Source organism: Periplaneta americana, chromosome 10, assembly GCF_040183065.1.
Source record: "Periplaneta americana isolate PAMFEO1 chromosome 10, P.americana_PAMFEO1_priV1, whole genome shotgun sequence".
In the NCBI taxonomy this organism is placed as follows: domain Eukaryota; kingdom Metazoa; phylum Arthropoda; class Insecta; order Blattodea; family Blattidae; genus Periplaneta; species Periplaneta americana.
The window spans coordinates 51535864-51554030 of record NC_091126.1 but is presented as its reverse complement, the minus strand read 5'-3'; the positions used below and the strand labels follow the sequence as shown (position 1 = coordinate 51554030).

The window sequence follows — 18167 nt, the reverse complement described above, 5'->3', positions numbered from 1 at the left end:
GACACATAGCACACATCTTTTGTTCCTTTTTTAAATCAGGAAATACATTAAGCATCCACGATATAACACTTCTTAAATTTTTCCTCTAATTACAATGCCCTGATTTCTCGAAGGGATTGCAGCAAACATAGGCCTATAAATTAAAACGCGACTCCATTACATCGCACAAAACTACCACATACTACAAAAACTAACGACACTGCACTTGAAACAGATTGCACGTTTTGTATAAATTGAAGACTGTATAAACTGCCACTCATGATGGCCTGACAGATTGACGACGCAGCTTATCAGACAAGTACGAACTCGTGCGCATGCAGTGTTGGTGTAAGACGGGTTTAAGTGCTACAAACCAATACATTGATATATCTTTTACTGATATTCCTGAAACGTTTCCAAAATGAAACTCACACCAAGGGGAGAATACTCTTACCTCTATAACATACATTTTTCGCGAAATAATTTATGACCCGCATTTATAGATATTCAATGTTAAAATGTGTTTCACGTGACTATTCAATAAAGAATTCATTACTTTGATACAAACCTATTTTTATTTATTTTTTTAATTGGGTTATTTTACGACGCTGTATCAACATCTAGGTTATTTAGCGTCTGAATGATATGAAGGTGATAATGCCGGTGAAATGAGTCCGGGGTCCAGCACCGAAAGTTACCCAGCATTTGCTCGTATTGGGTTGAGGGAAAACCCCGGAAAAAACCTCAACCAGGTAACTTGCCCCGACCAGGATTCGAACCCGAGCCACCTGGTTTCACAGCCAGACGCGCTGATCGTTACTCCACAGGTGTGGACCCTATTTTTATTGAAACGTATGATCCATTAGCTTTAAAATAAGCCCGAGTTTAAGATTCTACCTCAATTAGAAGAGAAGTTATGAATTATTTTTGTTGACATAATTTGCGACATTTTTACATTTTTTCTCGTATTGACAGAATTGCTGTATGGATATCGTGCATTATTGAGGGCTAAAATTGAAAAGTCCACTTTTTTGTGCTGATTTGACATGGAATGGCCCGAATATGTTAGGAGAAAATCCACAAACGATTAGGGAAAACACGGAAATTTTACTGGAAGCAAGTAAAGAGGCAGGTTTGGAAGTAAATCCCGAAAAGATAAAGTATATGATTATGTCTCGTGACGAGAATATTGTACGAAATGGAAATATAAAAATTGGAAATTTATCTTTTGAAGAGGTGGAGAAGTTCAAATATCTGGGAGCAACAGTAACAAATATTAATGATACTCGGGAGGAAATTAAACACAGAATAAATATGGGAAATGCATGTTATTATTCGGTTGAGAAACTTTTATCATCCAATCTGCTGTCAAAAAATGTGAAAGTTAGAATTTATAAAACAGTTATATTACCCGTTGTTCTTTATGGTTGTGAAACTTGGACTCTCACTTTGAGAGAGGAACATAGGTTAAGGGTGTTTGAGAATAAGGTGCTTAGGAAAATATTTGGGGCTAAGAGGGATGAAGTTACAGGAGAATGGAGAAAGTTACACAACACAGAACTGCACGCATTGTATTCTTCACCTGACATAATTAGGAACATTAAATCCAGACGTTTGAGATGGACAGGGCATGTAGCACGTATGGGCGAATCCAGAAATGCATATAGAGTGTTAGTTGGGAGGCCGGAGGGAAAAAGACCTTTAGGGAGACCGAGACGTAGGTGGGAGGATAATATTAAAATGGATTTGAGGGAGGTGGGATATGACGATGGAGAATGGATTAATCTTGCTCAGGATAGGGACCAATGGCGGGCTTATGTGATGGCGGCAATGAACCTCCGGGTTCCTTAAAAGCCAGTAAGTAAGTATTATATTCATTTATAAGATTCCATATTTCGCTTTCAGTTGTCATATTTTAAATTGTCATTGTTTTAATAACAATTATTCCCGGAAGGATATAAACAATTTTTGTCCTAATTTCCCTGACATGATCGCAAGAGACTGTACTGTATAGCAATGTGCGGTAGAAGGAACTGACTGCGCACTTGCTTCAATAGTTCTCACTCCTGTCGTTGATAAATAATGTGCAGTTGGCAGTGAGCTCGTACTAGAACCGGCTCTAATCGGTGGTGAACACAGAGCCCTCTTCAATGTCATTGTTTCAATGTATTGTATTTCCTGAACAAAATTACGATTTATGATGGTGACGTCCTCTACAACGTCACTCTTCGTAACGAACATCGCAATTTTTCTTGACGCGGCGCGCCATTTTAAACAGATTTTAAATACACTACATGTTTCGAAGTTCATCGTTCCACAGGCATTACGTACTTCCTTGAACGTCGAAAACATGAAGATACGTTTTTATTTTTCATATTTATTTGCCATGTTCCTACCTTTATTCATAAAGTCTATAATCTAGGTCTAACTCAGCTTATCTCGCGAAATTTTAATCCCTTACAGCCGCATTCATAGTCATTTGTTTTTTCACAGCTTTGTATACGGAATTTATTTATTTTTTTCTGAAGACTGTTCACTTATACTTCGCCATGAATGTTTAGAAGGAGAGATTTGGTAAGAACTTGAATTACCTGGACACTTCTCTACGGAAGTTGTTTCTGTTAATGTAGCCTATCTTCTGTATCTGAAGAGCTCATCTGTTGCACTTCTGTCACATCTACGGCTGTGCTCCACATTCACAGTGAAAATACATAGTATATAACAACTGTTCAGCAGTACACCTGTCAAAACTGGATGGCTCTATTTATAAACGAATTCAAAATCACAGCGAAACTTTCTCCTTCAGATTTTCCACAATAGTGTAGGGATTGTAACCGTACCATCTGTGAGCTATAGCTGTACTGCGTATTTATGTAAACAGCCGTCTCAAGAAGAGGTCCTAGCAGATACAGACCTACTACAATTGTAATGTTTCCAGAGCGTTCTAATGTTGAAAGTTAGACTATTCTGACTGACCTCAATGTCAACCAGTCGCAAAAATTACAACGTGTTCATAATTCTTGTGTTCGCTTCGTCTGCGATGTCCGTCGCGCTGACCACATTACCCCATCCTTCCAAACTCTAAACTGGCTACGGCTTAACGAACGCATAAATTTTCATTCTCTTGTTTTCCTTTTCCAAGTCCTTCATACTTCTACACAAGAAGGGCGCAAATAGCCATAGTAGCTGATGCGCCCTTTTTAAACCCCACTAACTACTTCTACACCTAACTGCCTTGCCTCCCGTTTCAGTTACCTGTCATCATATCATAATCTCTTCACACGCACGCAAAATAGCCGCATACTAGCCATATCAACACATAAGACATCATCGTATTCATCATCATACACAATCTCGCTCTCACGCTTGTGGAATACCCTACCCAGTGACATTAGAAACTGTCGGAATTTAGTAGCGTTCAAAAGCAGACTTATTAAGCATTTTCTTACTGCGTAGAGTTGGTTTAATTTTTACTTAATCAATAAAATAAATGCTTCTATCTTCTTAACTTATACAATAAACTGTGTAGCTTTTATTAATCAGTTAATCTTTTAGTACTTCGATTTTTATTGTATTTGTAAATTTAATATTAATTGTAATTGTAATTGTATTCTTAATATTGTAGTTGTAATCCCCTGGTAGAGGGGAAGAGAAGGCCTCATGGCCTTATCTCTACCAGGCTAAATAAATAAATATTCGTATACATAGGCGTCACGCTGAACATTGATGATTGACGGGTTGCATAGGTAGCTGGCTGTACTACTACACAATACTTGAACAATTACAGCAAATTAATGTGTCTTATAAACGATTGCGAAACGTAATAAACAACGTACGGTCTTCCCCTATCAATTGTTACCTACTGTGAAAATGTTATGGAATTTGGAGGCGGAAATTAGAGATGAACAAATCTAACTGCCGCTCTCGCTCGCTGTGTTCGTTGCATTTGTCTTTCGAGTCTCATCTCGTCATTCTCGTGCGCTTCGAGTCTCGCTCATCATTCTCGAAATAGCATTTGATCGGCGTGAAAAGATTTCGTAACTTTGAATAACATACATCATTGAAATAAGTAACATTATAAATGTTTAAATGAGACAAAAAGACAAACAAAACAGTATCTTAGTTATATAAATAGAAAAAAAAACAATTCTCAAATAAATTTGCATTTCTAAGAAATATAACGTTAATATCTTTTTACTTGAGATTGCACACTTGATCTCAAACATATGAAAAGACAAGTCGTAGCCTTATAATAAAGGCTTAGTAATTAAATAAAGATTGTGGAACGGATTATTATACACTGAAAGGTGGAGATGATGATTGTTTCAAATAGGCTACTTGATTGTTCACACATATATAACAGTTGCCATAGTAGATAAAATTTCAGTCAGATATAAACAACTATGGCGATTCAAGGCTGCTTGCCGTTCGGGAGTGATCAATCTCGACGTCTCGAAACACTTACAAGTAGTCTTTACGTCAACGACGCTACGTATACAACATTGTCGTGCGGGTTTTCGGCTTTGCGGGCGCTGTTAGTCTTGCTTTCTCGATTGTTGTTCATCTCTAGCGGAAATGTGACGGTTTCCTTGTAAAATGATGCAGTAGTATGTAAACAGGCAACTTTATCAACACCACTGAATGTTACGTCAGTAGGTATATCCAACAAAGAGTTAATATTAGTTTAAAGAAATATTTGTGCGTTCTCTTACCTTTCCGTGAAATTAAACAATAATGCATGCTTAAATTTGTTAATATTCTGGCGTGAGAGACGTGACAACATGTTCAGCAAGGTTCATGCAGCTGACAGTAATCTGCACAGACGTACATGTCAGCTGAATTCAAGCTCCCTGTCCATAGATCACCTGCCGAGCGGATGACAGTTCAGTACAGGTATTCGATAAACAACTTACAATATCATTCACAGTTGGGTTGGATCCGTTTTATCTGATTGGTCTCTCCCGAGGTTTTCTCCAGGCGTGGGACTGATGCCGGATGGCCTATGGCGAGTCCTTCACTTCACCCCCATTTGGTCTGATTGACTGGTTGAGTTTTTTCAGAGATTTTCCCCAACCATAAGGCAAATGCCAGATAATCTCTTGGCGAATCCTTGGTCTCACTTCATCTCACTACATCCCGCTAAATAGTCTAATTGTAAAAATTGAAATTGAAAACTGTAAAAAAAATTGTGTAAATTGTAACTGTAATCTTGTAAAATTTTGACTTGTTCCACATCTTAAAGATTCATTGCTAATGTAAGATCTATAAAATACAATAAATGAAATGAAAAGTGAAAAAAGTTCAGGAATATCGTGATATGTTATTAATTTATAGAGAAAGTCGTCGTAATTCAGATGCGGCAAGAAGAATGTACCGTCAACGTCTTCCGTACAGAAGGTTACATAATTGGCGAACTTTTGTAGCAGTTTCTCAACGATTATTAGAAACTGGGAGTCTCTTACCCCGTCCAGAAAATCACAGAACCAGAAATTTCTTTAAAAATGATACTGCTTTACGGAAGCGAGAGAGATTAAAATTTTGCATTAGAAAAAATTCGTGTGATTTTGTGCAGTAAACCATTATTGTTTATTTTTAGACGTAAGTCTACAATAAAAAATGAAGCAATATTGTTAAATAATATGGAAATTTATCATAATGATCTATCAATGAGATTGAACGTTTCTATTTGCTGCTCGTTTTATGTAGACAACAGCTGTCCTGGTTCGCCCCTGCATTAGAACACAGCATCTGTTTTGTACCTGTATGTCTGTACCCGCTTGAGCTGTACTGTGTGCTTATAAACCTCCTCCCCATCTAGCAACGTTGCCAAATTTCTAATATTGCAAACTTTAATAAATTAGTTACACATTGCAAAAAAAATTGTGAGGACATTTTTCTCCTTATAACATGAATAATCATCAGTTAAATAATGGCACTTATACCTCTTACACCCTGTACTTACTTCGTCTCGAAGCTCACTTATTTCTGATATAAAATGTACTTCACTAATTTAACACCAATATGTTATTTTCATCAACATATTCTTTCAATGCATTACATACGTCTAAATCATTATTAAGATTTTTTTTTCCATTTTTACACAACAATGAACTAAGGTTTCATTTACATTGATGATGTCAGATATTAATTTAGAGCAACTAGGATGATAAACACTTTAAAAATAACACATTTCACTCCACTACAGTCCCGTCGCTCTTATTTCCGGCAGCCATCATGTTGCAGGTCGGTTACATTTAAACGTGTGCGTCTTGTAATTTCGCTGCTTATGACGTTATGCACTTCCTAAGGCACGATAAGTAGGCCTACTTAATATAATCGCCCGCCATTTTAGCTCTTTCGTTGACGTTCGCAGAAAGCACACGAGGACGTTATTTGCCTCTCAATAATTATTTGTTCAATTACAGTGCGTTTGATTTTTTTTTCATAGGGACTACGACATGATAATGTTTAACGGTGCGGCAAATAGATTCCTCGTCTGTTAGCTCGGCAACGAAAGAACAAGAATGGCGAACGATACTATCTACCTAGACATTATAGAGCCTTCACTTCCTAAGGCGTAAGCAAAGAGGAGGATTCACGCCGGAAATAACAGCGACGCGACTATATACTTCATTCTTACAGCGTTTAGGCCTATACAAGCAGAAGCTCCTAAACTTACAACTACTTCTCGACGCCTTCTACGATTTCTCTACGAGATTTTGAAGGAAAGCGATGTGTTTACTCTTCATAATACTATGTACTGGTAGTGTGTTACATGCCTCATCACCATTACATTTACTTTCTCCTATGTTCATAAAGTCTAAGTTAAATTTCCAAATAATACTGATAGATGCTTCTTCGAAAAGGTGTACAATTCTAACCTATAATCAATATCATGATAATTGTTGTTTTACCGGCGCTGAACAATGGCTGCATTGAAGCGGTTTATCAATAAATATGATAATACATCGATAAATAAATCGGCGATTATTTACCTTTTCTCACTACCAACACTCTGCGCAAATCTTCACTTTTACTGTGGAAAAGAATAAGTTACAAATAATGAGTTACGTCAAACCGTGTGCGTGCAGATAGTGAAATTTCTGTTTTATTAAATCTATTGGTTTGTTACAATAGTTGAAGAACCATTTGCGTACAAACTGATCGTAGAATTTCCTTGCTGTTAGCTGCAGTAACACAACAAGGCTAATATACATTTACCAGTAGTGTATCCTTTGTCAATACATTTGGTTTCACAAGAATGAGATCTTCTTCCTAGGCACCAAGAGAGGAATGGCAAGTGAAAACCAGCTTTACCTAAAACAAACGAAGAAATGTATGTTTCTTTTTTTCAAATTCAAATATATTGAAAACCTAATGATACAAATGCAAATATGTATACAGAGTGAACCGTAAATAGGTCTAATGTCATTAATTTCAGGGAGTTATTCCTTGGGATATTTCAAATAGTTTAATAAAATGTTGCTTGTTTTTGCTTCCTTTCCGAGAGAAAAATGGCTTTTTTTAGCTACATTTCATAGCGTGTTTTGGAAAGTTATTGATTTAATTTCCAATATGCTCAGTCAATTTAAGAGATATGATAAAAATGATTGAAAGAATTTTAGTTTTGTCCTTTAAATATTCAGAAATTTGATCTGAACAAATGTAAAATTTCAAAATTCCTTTTCAGAACGAAAAATTACATTAACTCATATAAAGTTAAAAGGTTAACACATACAAAGGACAAAACTAAACTATACCATAATATACTGCTCTCTTAAATTGATTAAGCATATTGGGAATTAAATCAGTGGCTTTCCCGATACATGCTATGAAATGTTTCATATAAAATAATTTTTTTCGAAAAGGAAGCAAAAGCGAGCAAAATTATTGTATTAAACATTTTTGTTTGAAATATCTAAAAAATAACGCCCTGATATGAATGTCATTATTTACGTTATTTACGGCTCAGCCTGTGTAATGAAAGATAAAAGCTAACACAAAAGCACAACACAGTAATAATAACAAGAAAATAAAATACACGTTCCTATCTGTTAAATTTCCAAATCATACTTAATAAGTATATTGGGACTATAATGCAATATACGCTACATATTGCAGTATTGTATTAATAAATTATAACTTCTTCACACTCGAAAAGCAAGATGCTTGAGGTCGGATGTGACATGTAGTGAACTATATCGAAAAATAAATAGCAAGTAACTGCCATTAAACTCTTCACAAAACTTAAAAAATATAAAACGAAATATACAAACATAATAAGTTAAGAATATGACATTGGCAAAGTGGCAACAATAAAGAATAAGAATTCAATATGATATAGCCTGTAACGGCTTTAAAAACAGTTCAAGCTTTTGCCTTTTGAATAATTCATTGTTCAATAATCTCAATTTTGGACTCCTGTTTGTAAAATCATTATGCAACTTTAGACCGAAGTTATAAATATGACTTAGACATATTTCAGTCTCACATTTTGTTTCAGGGAGGGGAAGTGAAATTCATGTTTCAGCCTGCAGGCTTCTTTTTCTTCAAGTGAATTATCTTATTCCGATTATGGCACCAATTCTAGGGACTTCTGTTGGTCACTCAAATATTTTTAATGATAGTACGTGCATTTACAATATGTTACATTAGTTAATTTCAATTTCCTCTCCCCCCCACAGTCACCACAATCTCTATCGGCTTCATCATTCTGTTATCTCAACATTTGTACATCTTTACGATTGTAAGAAAAATTTCAATTGATACTGCCTCTCTTTCTAGTGTAGGCCTACTTATTCTTCGGGTTTGAAAATTACTCTTAAAAGCATCTAATCATTTTAACGAACTTAGAAATACCTCGTGGAGACTTCGGTATGATTTATTAAGTAGGCCCTACACATTCATGCTTGTCATTAGAATATTAATTCCATACGTGCTGACGGGCCGAGACTATGCCGTGATGGAAGAAGAAAGAAACTTAATATCTTAAGAAAAACATGAATATAAACAAATAATTTTATTTATTATATCATAAAATAGAATAAAGTATCTGCACTCCGAAGGAATTCTGAAGATACGAAGTCGCTGATATATTTAATCTAATTCTACAGAAATACATATAGAGTGTTAGTTGGGAGACCGAAGGGAAATAGACCTTTGGGGAGGCCGAGACGTAGCTGGGAGGATAATATTTAAATGGATTTGAGGGAGGCCGGATATGATGATAGAGAGTGGATTAATCTTGCACAGGATAGGGACCGATGGCGGGCTTATGTGAGGGCGGCAATGAACCTTCGGGTCCCTTAAAAGCCATTTGTAAGTAAGTAAGTAATTCTACATATTTGTAGTTAAAGTTTGTAGGAACGGGTAGTTGGGAAGGTCAAAACGATCATTTCTTGTCACGCAATATGAGATAGGCGATTCGTTGTTATTTCGCTACGCGATAACCAAATTGTATTTGTGGAAAACGATAAGGGAAATACTAGAACTTCATTGTTTCTACAACAATTTTACATAGTGTGCGTCATTTACCTGCAGTCAACCTGAGTGGCGCAGTCGGTAGAGTACTGGCCTTCTGTGCCCGAGGTTGCGGGTTCGATCCCGGGCCAGGTCGATGGAATTTAAGTGTACTTAAATGTGACAGACTCATGTCAGTAGATTTACTGGTATGTAAGAGAACTTCTGCCGGAAAAATTTCCGGCACACTGGCGACGCTGATGTAACTTCGGCAGTTGCGAGCGTCGTTAAATGAAACATTATTTATTTATTTATTTATTTATTTATTTATTTATTTATTTATTTATTTACCTGCAAATAAAAAGCTCACAGCGATGCAGTATGAATTTTCTCACTCTTTCCAACACCCCTGTAGTGTCAATGATTTTCTGCGGTGCTCTCATAACTTTGTAGTAGAGATCGTCCTTATCGTCACTGCCTTAGCGAAAACCAATTTCCTTACGTGAACCCACAAAAATAAATCCAAGCAGTTAAGATCTGGTGATCTTCACTGCTGGGAAACTGGTCCAGTAAGTCCAATCCATCAATGTGGAAGGTAGTATTCAGAAATTGATGAAAATTAATGTACCAGTTTGCTCGAAAATTAATATGCCTATGTCCTGGACAACCATCGTGCTAGTGCCATATGCGGCGTTTCTCCACCACAGACCGGGTTTGAATCCGCGAACCTCGGACCCAATGCCCAGTATAGTAACTGCTAGACAACCGAGACAACATGCGATTTTGGTTATTCGAACTATACAGGATGTTAAAAAAAAAAGTATCCAATATTTTAGGAGATGCTAATATGCATCAAAACAAGAAAATAATGTCTAATAAGCATGGGTCCTACAACACATACTTTCTGAGATCTGAACACTTGTTCATAGGAGGTGCTCAATGTGACGTCCATTTATGGCAATGCAGTTATCTGCCTTACAATACAGCAGAATACCAGATAATCATACCGTAGTTGACACCCTTGGCATGGAATAATGCTACGTCGCAAGGAATATTGAAAACAAAAGTCTGGTTGCGGATATGAGCGGGTTGAGCAGAGATGATGCTGTAAATTTTTGTAATCAGCGTGTGTGAGCTGATGAAAATCCCCATGCAGTTGAAGAAACAAGGCATCAGCACCGATTCTCAATCAACATATGGGCAGGCGTTCTTGGTGATAGATTAATAGGGCCATACGTGTTACCTCAGAGACTTTCAGGACTTTCTTATTAACATATTGCCTGCCTTGCTGGAGAATGTACCATGTCAGCAGAGACTAAAGATGTGGTTCATGTACGATTATTATTATTATTATTATTATTATTATTATTATTATTATTATTATTGCTATTGATTATTATTATTATTATTATTATTATTATTATTATTATTATTATTATTATTATTATTACTGCTATTGTGATTTCAGGAGCTTAAGATATTCTTCACTCGATGGCGAGAAGCCTCAGATAAGAAAGAATTATGGTTTACCACGTTATAGATGCAGTAATATCCGTATGTAACTTTAACGCCATTGGTAATATTCAACGTTTCGGAGCTAGGCTTACATAGGCTATCAGATCCTCTATGGGGGGGAAAATGAAGTGAAGGTAACCTTTCTGATTGGTATACTAATATTTCTCCCTTTCTTAATTTTACGTGATAATGAAGCTGATACATAGCTCCGGAACGTTGTTTATTTCAGAATTTATGACACGGAGTCCTCGTACAACTTAAAATATGCTGACATTTTAAAATCAGTATTAGGAAGCAATATAGTCCAGTTTCTGTTCAACGCTTTGCAATTCTTTGCCGTCTAAAGCAAGGAGATGCACTATCACCTTTACTTTTTAAGTTTGCTCTAGAATTCGCCATTGCAAAAGTCCAGGAAAACAGAGAGACTTTGGAATTGCACGGGTTACATCAGCTGCTTGTTCATTTATTTTTATTTAAGTAGGTTATTTTAAGACGCTATATCAACATCTTAGGTTATTTAGCGTCTGAATGAGATGGAGGTGATAATGCCGTTGAAATGAGTCCGGAGTCCAACACCGAAAGTTACACAGCATTTGCTCAAATTGGGTTGAGGGAAAACCCCGGAAAAAATCTCAACCAGGTAACTTGCCCCGACTGGGATTCGAACCCGTGCCACCTGGTTTCGCGGCCAGACGCGCTGACCGTTACTCCACAGGTGTGAACGATGCTTGTTTATGATGACGTGAATATGTTAGGAGAAAATCCATAAACTATTAGAGAAAACACAGGAATTTACTTGAAGCAAGTAATGAGATAGGTTTGGAAGTAAACCCCGAAAATACGAAGTGCAGGCCTATGATTAAGTTTTGTGTCCAGAACATTGTACGAAATGGAAATATGAATTTGGAAATGTATCCTTTGAAAAGTGGAGAAATTCAAGTATCTTGAAGCAACAGTCACAAATATAAAAGACACTCGAGAGAAAATTAAACGCAGAAATAATATGGGAAATGCCTGCTATTATTCGGTTGAGAAGATTTTATCATCTAGTCTGCTTTAAGAAAAACTGAAAGCTAGAATTTATAAAACAGTTATATTACCGGTTGTTCTATATGGTTGTGAAACGTTGATTCTCACTTCCAGAGAGGAACAGAGGTTAAAGGTATTCGAGAATAAGGTACTTAGGAAAATATTTGGGGCTAAGAGAGATGAAGTTACAGGAGAATGGAGAAAGTTACACAACACGGAACTGCAAGCATTGTATTCTTCACCTAACACAATTAGGAACCTTAAATCCAGACTTAGGGCATGTAGCACGTATGGGTGAATCCAGAAATGCATATACAGTTTTAGTTGGGAGACCTGAGGGAAAAATAACTTTGGGGAGGCCGGGACGTAGATGGGAGAATAATATTAAAATGGATCTGAGGGAGGTGGGATATGATTATAGAGAATGGATTAATCTTGCTCAAAATAGGAACCGATGGTGGGCTTATGTGAGGTCGTCAATGGGCTTCCGGGTTCCCTAGAAAGCCATTTGTAAGTATTAGGAATGTTTTTAGTTGGTTATTTAGCGACGCTGTATCAATGATTAGGTTATTTAGCGTCCATGGGATTGGTGATAGCGAGATGGTATTTAGCGAGATGAGGCCGAAGATTAACTGACACTCGCCTTACCGTTGGGGAAAACCTCGGAAAAACCCAATCATGTAATCAGCCCGATCGGGAATCGAACCCTCGACCGACAGATTAGGAAGGAATTTACCATCTGTATATGTATTTTTATTACACCGTGTGGTGACCGGGGTTAACGAACAGTCCCAATGTAGCCCATGCATGTCGTAAAGGCGACTAGAATTGGCCCCAATGCCTGGTGGCATAAGTGGGCCACCCTGTCTCCAGGGGACGTAAATATGGAGAACTGGTCCTCCAGGTTGGGGTCGATCGTGGGACTCACAACTCATTTTGTAAATAACACTGTGTCTGGAAACCTCAGAAGGGGCCTCGGAATGGAGAGATAATTGGAGCAAGAAGCTTGAGGAGGCCAGGGCTCGATATGGGCTGTAGAGCCATATTCTGATGACATGATTATATAATATATTTTTATTAGTATCTCTGGTAGGTTTTAGAGCTATAGACATTCTTACCTCTGAGAGGTTTTCGAGTTGGTGCAGCAGATTCACGAGCTGGTGCAGCAGGTTCTCGAGTTGGTGCAGCAGTCGTTGTAGTTGTGGGGAAGTTCTTGCGTTTGCAGCTGCAGAATCTGTTGCCAGAGCAGTGGTTGAAAATTAACCCATGCTCTTCACAAACGTTATCGCAAGGCTCCTTTGCTGTACTATTACAAGGATGCCTGAAGACCTCTGTGTAGCTCATGTCCCCTACATGAAGGAAAAGATACTTATCTGTAATTACAGAACTTCAAGGTCATTTTGTGTCTTCCAACATATCCCTGAAAGTACTAGTTTGGTCGGCTAAACTTTTGAGAGCCTCACGTATCATTACTCCAAACAATTGATTACTTATTTATTCGTTCATTCATGTAGTCATTCATTTTTTCTTTGATCTATCTATCTATCTATCTATCTATCTATCTATCTATCTATCTATCTATCTATCTATCTATCTATCTATCTATCTATCTATCTATCTATCTATCTATCTATCTATCTATCCACCCTACCTACCTACCTACCTACCCACCCATTTGGCTGGCAATGTGGATCGGCTCTGGACATAGCTCAGATGATAAGAGCATTCAGCGCGCGAAGCTGAGAGTCGTGTGTTCGATTCCCAATTCCGAAATGGATTTTTCTTCATTAATAAAACATTATGTTATAGGCCTTGCAGTGCTTATGGGCTTCTGAGTAGCGAAGGTTGGCTTTGATTGCCGCAGTGGCTCAGTCGCTTTTCACGTATGAAGACATTCATTGAAACTAATGTTCTGCTAACGCTTGCGATGCTGAGGAGCGGCTCTGAGTGGCGGAGTATATGAAGAGGGTGTGAAGAGTTAGGAAGAATGTTTCTGGGCCCAAAATGCTTCAAACAAACTTAACCCACCTCTAGTTCTTTATGTTTTCGGTATCTAAATTTTTACGTAGAGATATTAGAAGATAGCGCACTTTTATATGAATCACTTCTGTTCCTTTACGCTGTTCAGTTATAATTTATAAGCATATTTTTATTCATTATTTTATTTTGCAAAGCTTTGGTATAACGGCATACCAGACAAAAAAAAATGTAATGAGTATGAACAGCTCCCAGTTTTACTAATAAATTCCTTTTCTGTGATGGATTTAATTTATATATTCACGAAATTTCACAGTTCAACTCTTCACGGTGAGTTACGCTAAGTTTAGGCAAATGATAAATTGAATTTTCAACTTGCCCCATTCTACTGATGTTAGACTGTTTTCTTCATTTCAACTTCGTACCCAATTTCACAAGTCAGCAGTTATCGCATACTTACATGTGCTAAAGGTGACGTCATCATAATCCGCGCATTCATGGAAGCTGACCTTGAAATATAGAAAAATTTCGTATATTATGGTTAAATATGTAGTTATAATTACAATTTAATTATTGCATAAATCATCGTATCATCATGATCATAATCTTTATTAAATCAGTTTTTTCTTTATATGTTAGGAGCGCAGTTTGCTGCAACTTCAACAATCCACCGTTTCCGTGATTTCCCAACAATGTAATGGTCTGTCTGTCTGTCTATCTGTCTGTCTGTATGTCATTTTTGCAGCCGCTGCCTCACTTATACATATTTCCGATCCTGTATTTTCATTCCTGACCTCTTCTTACTTGTGAAACCTTTAACTCCAATAATATTTCTGTTTAGAAAAATCAGTTTTATTCATACCATTGGACAACAAAGTTTAAATTTTTCTCCATTAAATTAGAAAGAAAATGTGGTTAATATGGTGTCTTTTCCACCGATTTAAAATCTGTTTACAGTTTATTTTCTAATGGGCTTATTGTCCAACGCCCCTCGGTTCTGCAAACTACTGGGTGTTCAGTTGAAAGTGTGTCATGGCTCGATGTATGCCGTCACGTGGCTAGTCGATGAGCCTAGAAAATTCAATCTTCCTACACTTCCGCAGAGGTGTATTACTTATCTGCCAGAGAAGTTGCCTAGAGAGTACGGCGTTCATTCAGAAGAGTACTTACCGATACGTACTGTAACCCCGGTAGTGGCAGGAATGTGAACTGTTTCGAACCATGAACTGAGGTGAGTTTTTTCTTACTGTCGGGATATGGGGAGAGGGTTAAGACGACTACTTACGTATTTGTTGACATTAACTTCGACGGTCAACATGGACACGGAGCATTTGATTTGTGTTGTGGAATGTTGCCGTACGCAACCGATGATAACAAATACCCTGCGTACGACTTGGCAGCGCAAAACACAGTTCGAAAGAGGTTATGGTAGCACACAGACCGTACAGACCGCCATCTGTTGCTACGACGTTCAAGTTATACCGTACACGTTCTCAAGTTCAGATTGAACGCCTTAATTAATAGGCAATTTCTCTGACACAAAAGCTGAAACTCGCTTCAAATCGCTGACTCATCAACAGTGACGTCATGACACACTTTGAAATGAACACTCAGTATACTGTTTATCTGCTGTAGCTGTGAGTACATTCCCGTTCCCTCCCAGTCGGCTTGTACACTCGTGTTGCAATGGAACGTAATAAGTTTTTTCACGAACAAGTTAATCTGGTTACGTACAACGTAATCAAGTTTCGCGATAAAGGTAAACAAGAAGAGAAAAAATACATGTTGTAAAAACAATAGAAAGAGCAATGGCAAGTATCGGGTTTAGTAAAAACACAATTTGAAAAATACGTAAAGAATTGTTACTACCCACAGACTAACAGAGAACTGTAAATTTTGAATATGGCAAAGATTTATTCCGTGAACTGATGTTTAACGATAGACCATCTCCACGAAATATATGTTCCACTAAGTTAGGCCCCTTTTCTCTTCATTCCTTCAAAATTGTCTTTCTATCAATCTCAAAATATTTTGCAAGAACGCCTAATTTGTCGTAACTGTTCAGATTAGTTTTCCTCTGTACTTAGTCTTTCTCTATATTTTACATCTAGCCTGCAACACACCATGAATTGAGTTTGAGGTGCAAGAAGGAAGAACTCCCTGTTATTAACCGTAGACTAACGTTAGGAGGAACGTGAATTATCAACAGTTATCTCACTAGAGATTTTGATTTATCCAGAGAAAATCAAAACTCGAGTGGGATTTAATTGACTATTACACGATTAGAAGAAATTATATAAAGATTAGAAGAAAGAATATAAATATTAGAAGAAGTAAAGTACTCTAATATAACAAAATATTGACTTACTACTGAAATTCTATTTCAATAATGTTAGGTTCACCAAAACGTTAAACGTAGCCGCCATTTTCAGTTGACTATCTATGCAGTAAACAAATGACGATAGCAAAGCATGTTTTATAGTACCATAAAGAATTTGTATTTTGAAATGATGGCAAACAAAGAAACAAATACTAGGTAAGTGATAAAAGTAAACAAATGCTAGGGAAGTTATAAAACAAACGAATTCTAGGGAAGTGATAACATTTTAACGATAAACAGCCATGATTGGTTGAAACACTTCCTTTCGTACCGTTTTATTGGTCAAAAGTAGTGTGACATAGTACAAGTGTAATAGTCAGCATAAAACCCCGGCCGTTTTTGTATTCAGAAATTGAATAATTGTTCGAAAATTTGTGCAAAGCAAGTGCCATTAACAGCTCTACAAGCGAGCTATCCCGAATTCCCTCAATTTTCATTACCGGTATATATTTATATTTCTCTCTGCTGTCTTCTTGGTCACGCATGAACCCTCCTCAATATCTCTCAATTTTCTCTAGATTTCGTTTATAAAATATAATTTATAAATACCTTCCATAACAGGACAAAAGCGCTAATCAATATAGAAGCACAAGTGGCCATTCCTCTAGGAATATCTTCTACACGTTCACTGGAACTGAAGTGACGACGGTACAACCTTGTGGATGTCTGCAGAATCAGATAAATTATTTTCACCTTGACTATAATTACTTCTATTGACTTTTTAAACAATGCAACACACAAAATAAGGAATACCAGCTCGAAAGAGATAAGCCTTCTGACGTCTTTAAGCCAGAACCGCCTCTCCCGTGGGCAGTGCTTGTGATACACGCATACTCCAAGCGACATGCAAAGTGCCACGCGATACGAAGTGCTTGGAAAAGCTACTTACAAGGTATGTCGTGATATACAAACACGATATTGTTATTAAACAAATACCAAATTATGCCTTTCAAAATTATATTTGTAAACACTAGGGCAATGGTTCTCGAACTTTTTAGTGTCACGGACCCCTTGAAGCTCGAATGCCGATGCAAATGACATGTGTACTGCCGGCCCGGATGGCTCAAGCGGTAGGGGCACGGTATGTCCCTATCGCTTGGTCCGAAGGGTTGTGGGTTTGAGTCCGCCTCGGGCATGGGTGTTGTGATTGTATTAGTATAAGTAAAACAAAGGAAAGAAAGGTAAACAAACAGAAAAAAAAAGCTCACATTTATTTTTGGCGGAATAGGCCTATAATCTGAAAGTGAATACATACAAATTATTTTACGCTATATCATGTAGGCCTATATGCCGTGAAAAATGTAACCAGTTTAGACTTACCACAAGGTTATCGGTGAGACGGTTGATGTCTTTGTTTTGAAAATTTAAACCAATTTTTTAGAATTACCATAAAGTTATCGATGAGTTTTTGATGTTGCTTTGCGAAGTCGGGCTCAAATGCAAGTATCTCAACATTTAATTCACTTCTATATTATTTTGTTCTTCAAGAATACCAGAGCAGAAAACGTAGGCCTACTACTCTCACAAAAGAATGCCGATGCAAATGACATGTGTTGTATTCGGGAAACATCGGGATATGTGGGTGGTGAATGCAACCAAAACTGCAAGAGGAACGTTGTAAGAAACGGTCAAGCTCAAATCAGAAGATAATTATAATAATATTCTAACAGATCTCGTAATTTTTACGGGTAGGCTAAACTATTATTAACTTTGTGACCAAGAAGGCTTATCTCAGAAGCCAGAAGGAAGTTAGTAAAAATCTCCATTTTGAAATATGGTGAGATAAATGTTTCACTTTGCATACAGCTGTATGACTTACTTCCTTTAA

The 18167-nt window shown here is 37.1% G+C and overlaps 1 protein-coding gene across 1 annotated transcript; it reads right to left on the bottom strand.

The window, feature by feature from the left end:
* Window positions 1-7061: 7061 nt before the first annotated feature.
* On the bottom strand, window positions 7062-17040 carry LOC138707284 (uncharacterized). The gene is made up of 4 exons (XM_069836602.1): window positions 16889-17040; window positions 14420-14468; window positions 13101-13331; window positions 7062-7296 (listed from the first exon to the last, which is right to left on the bottom strand). The coding sequence occupies exons 1-4, from the start codon at window positions 16937-16939 to the stop codon at window positions 7163-7165; spliced, it is 465 nt and encodes a 154-aa protein (XP_069692703.1). The 5' UTR covers window positions 16940-17040; the 3' UTR covers window positions 7062-7162.
* Window positions 17041-18167: the final 1127 nt, after the last annotated feature.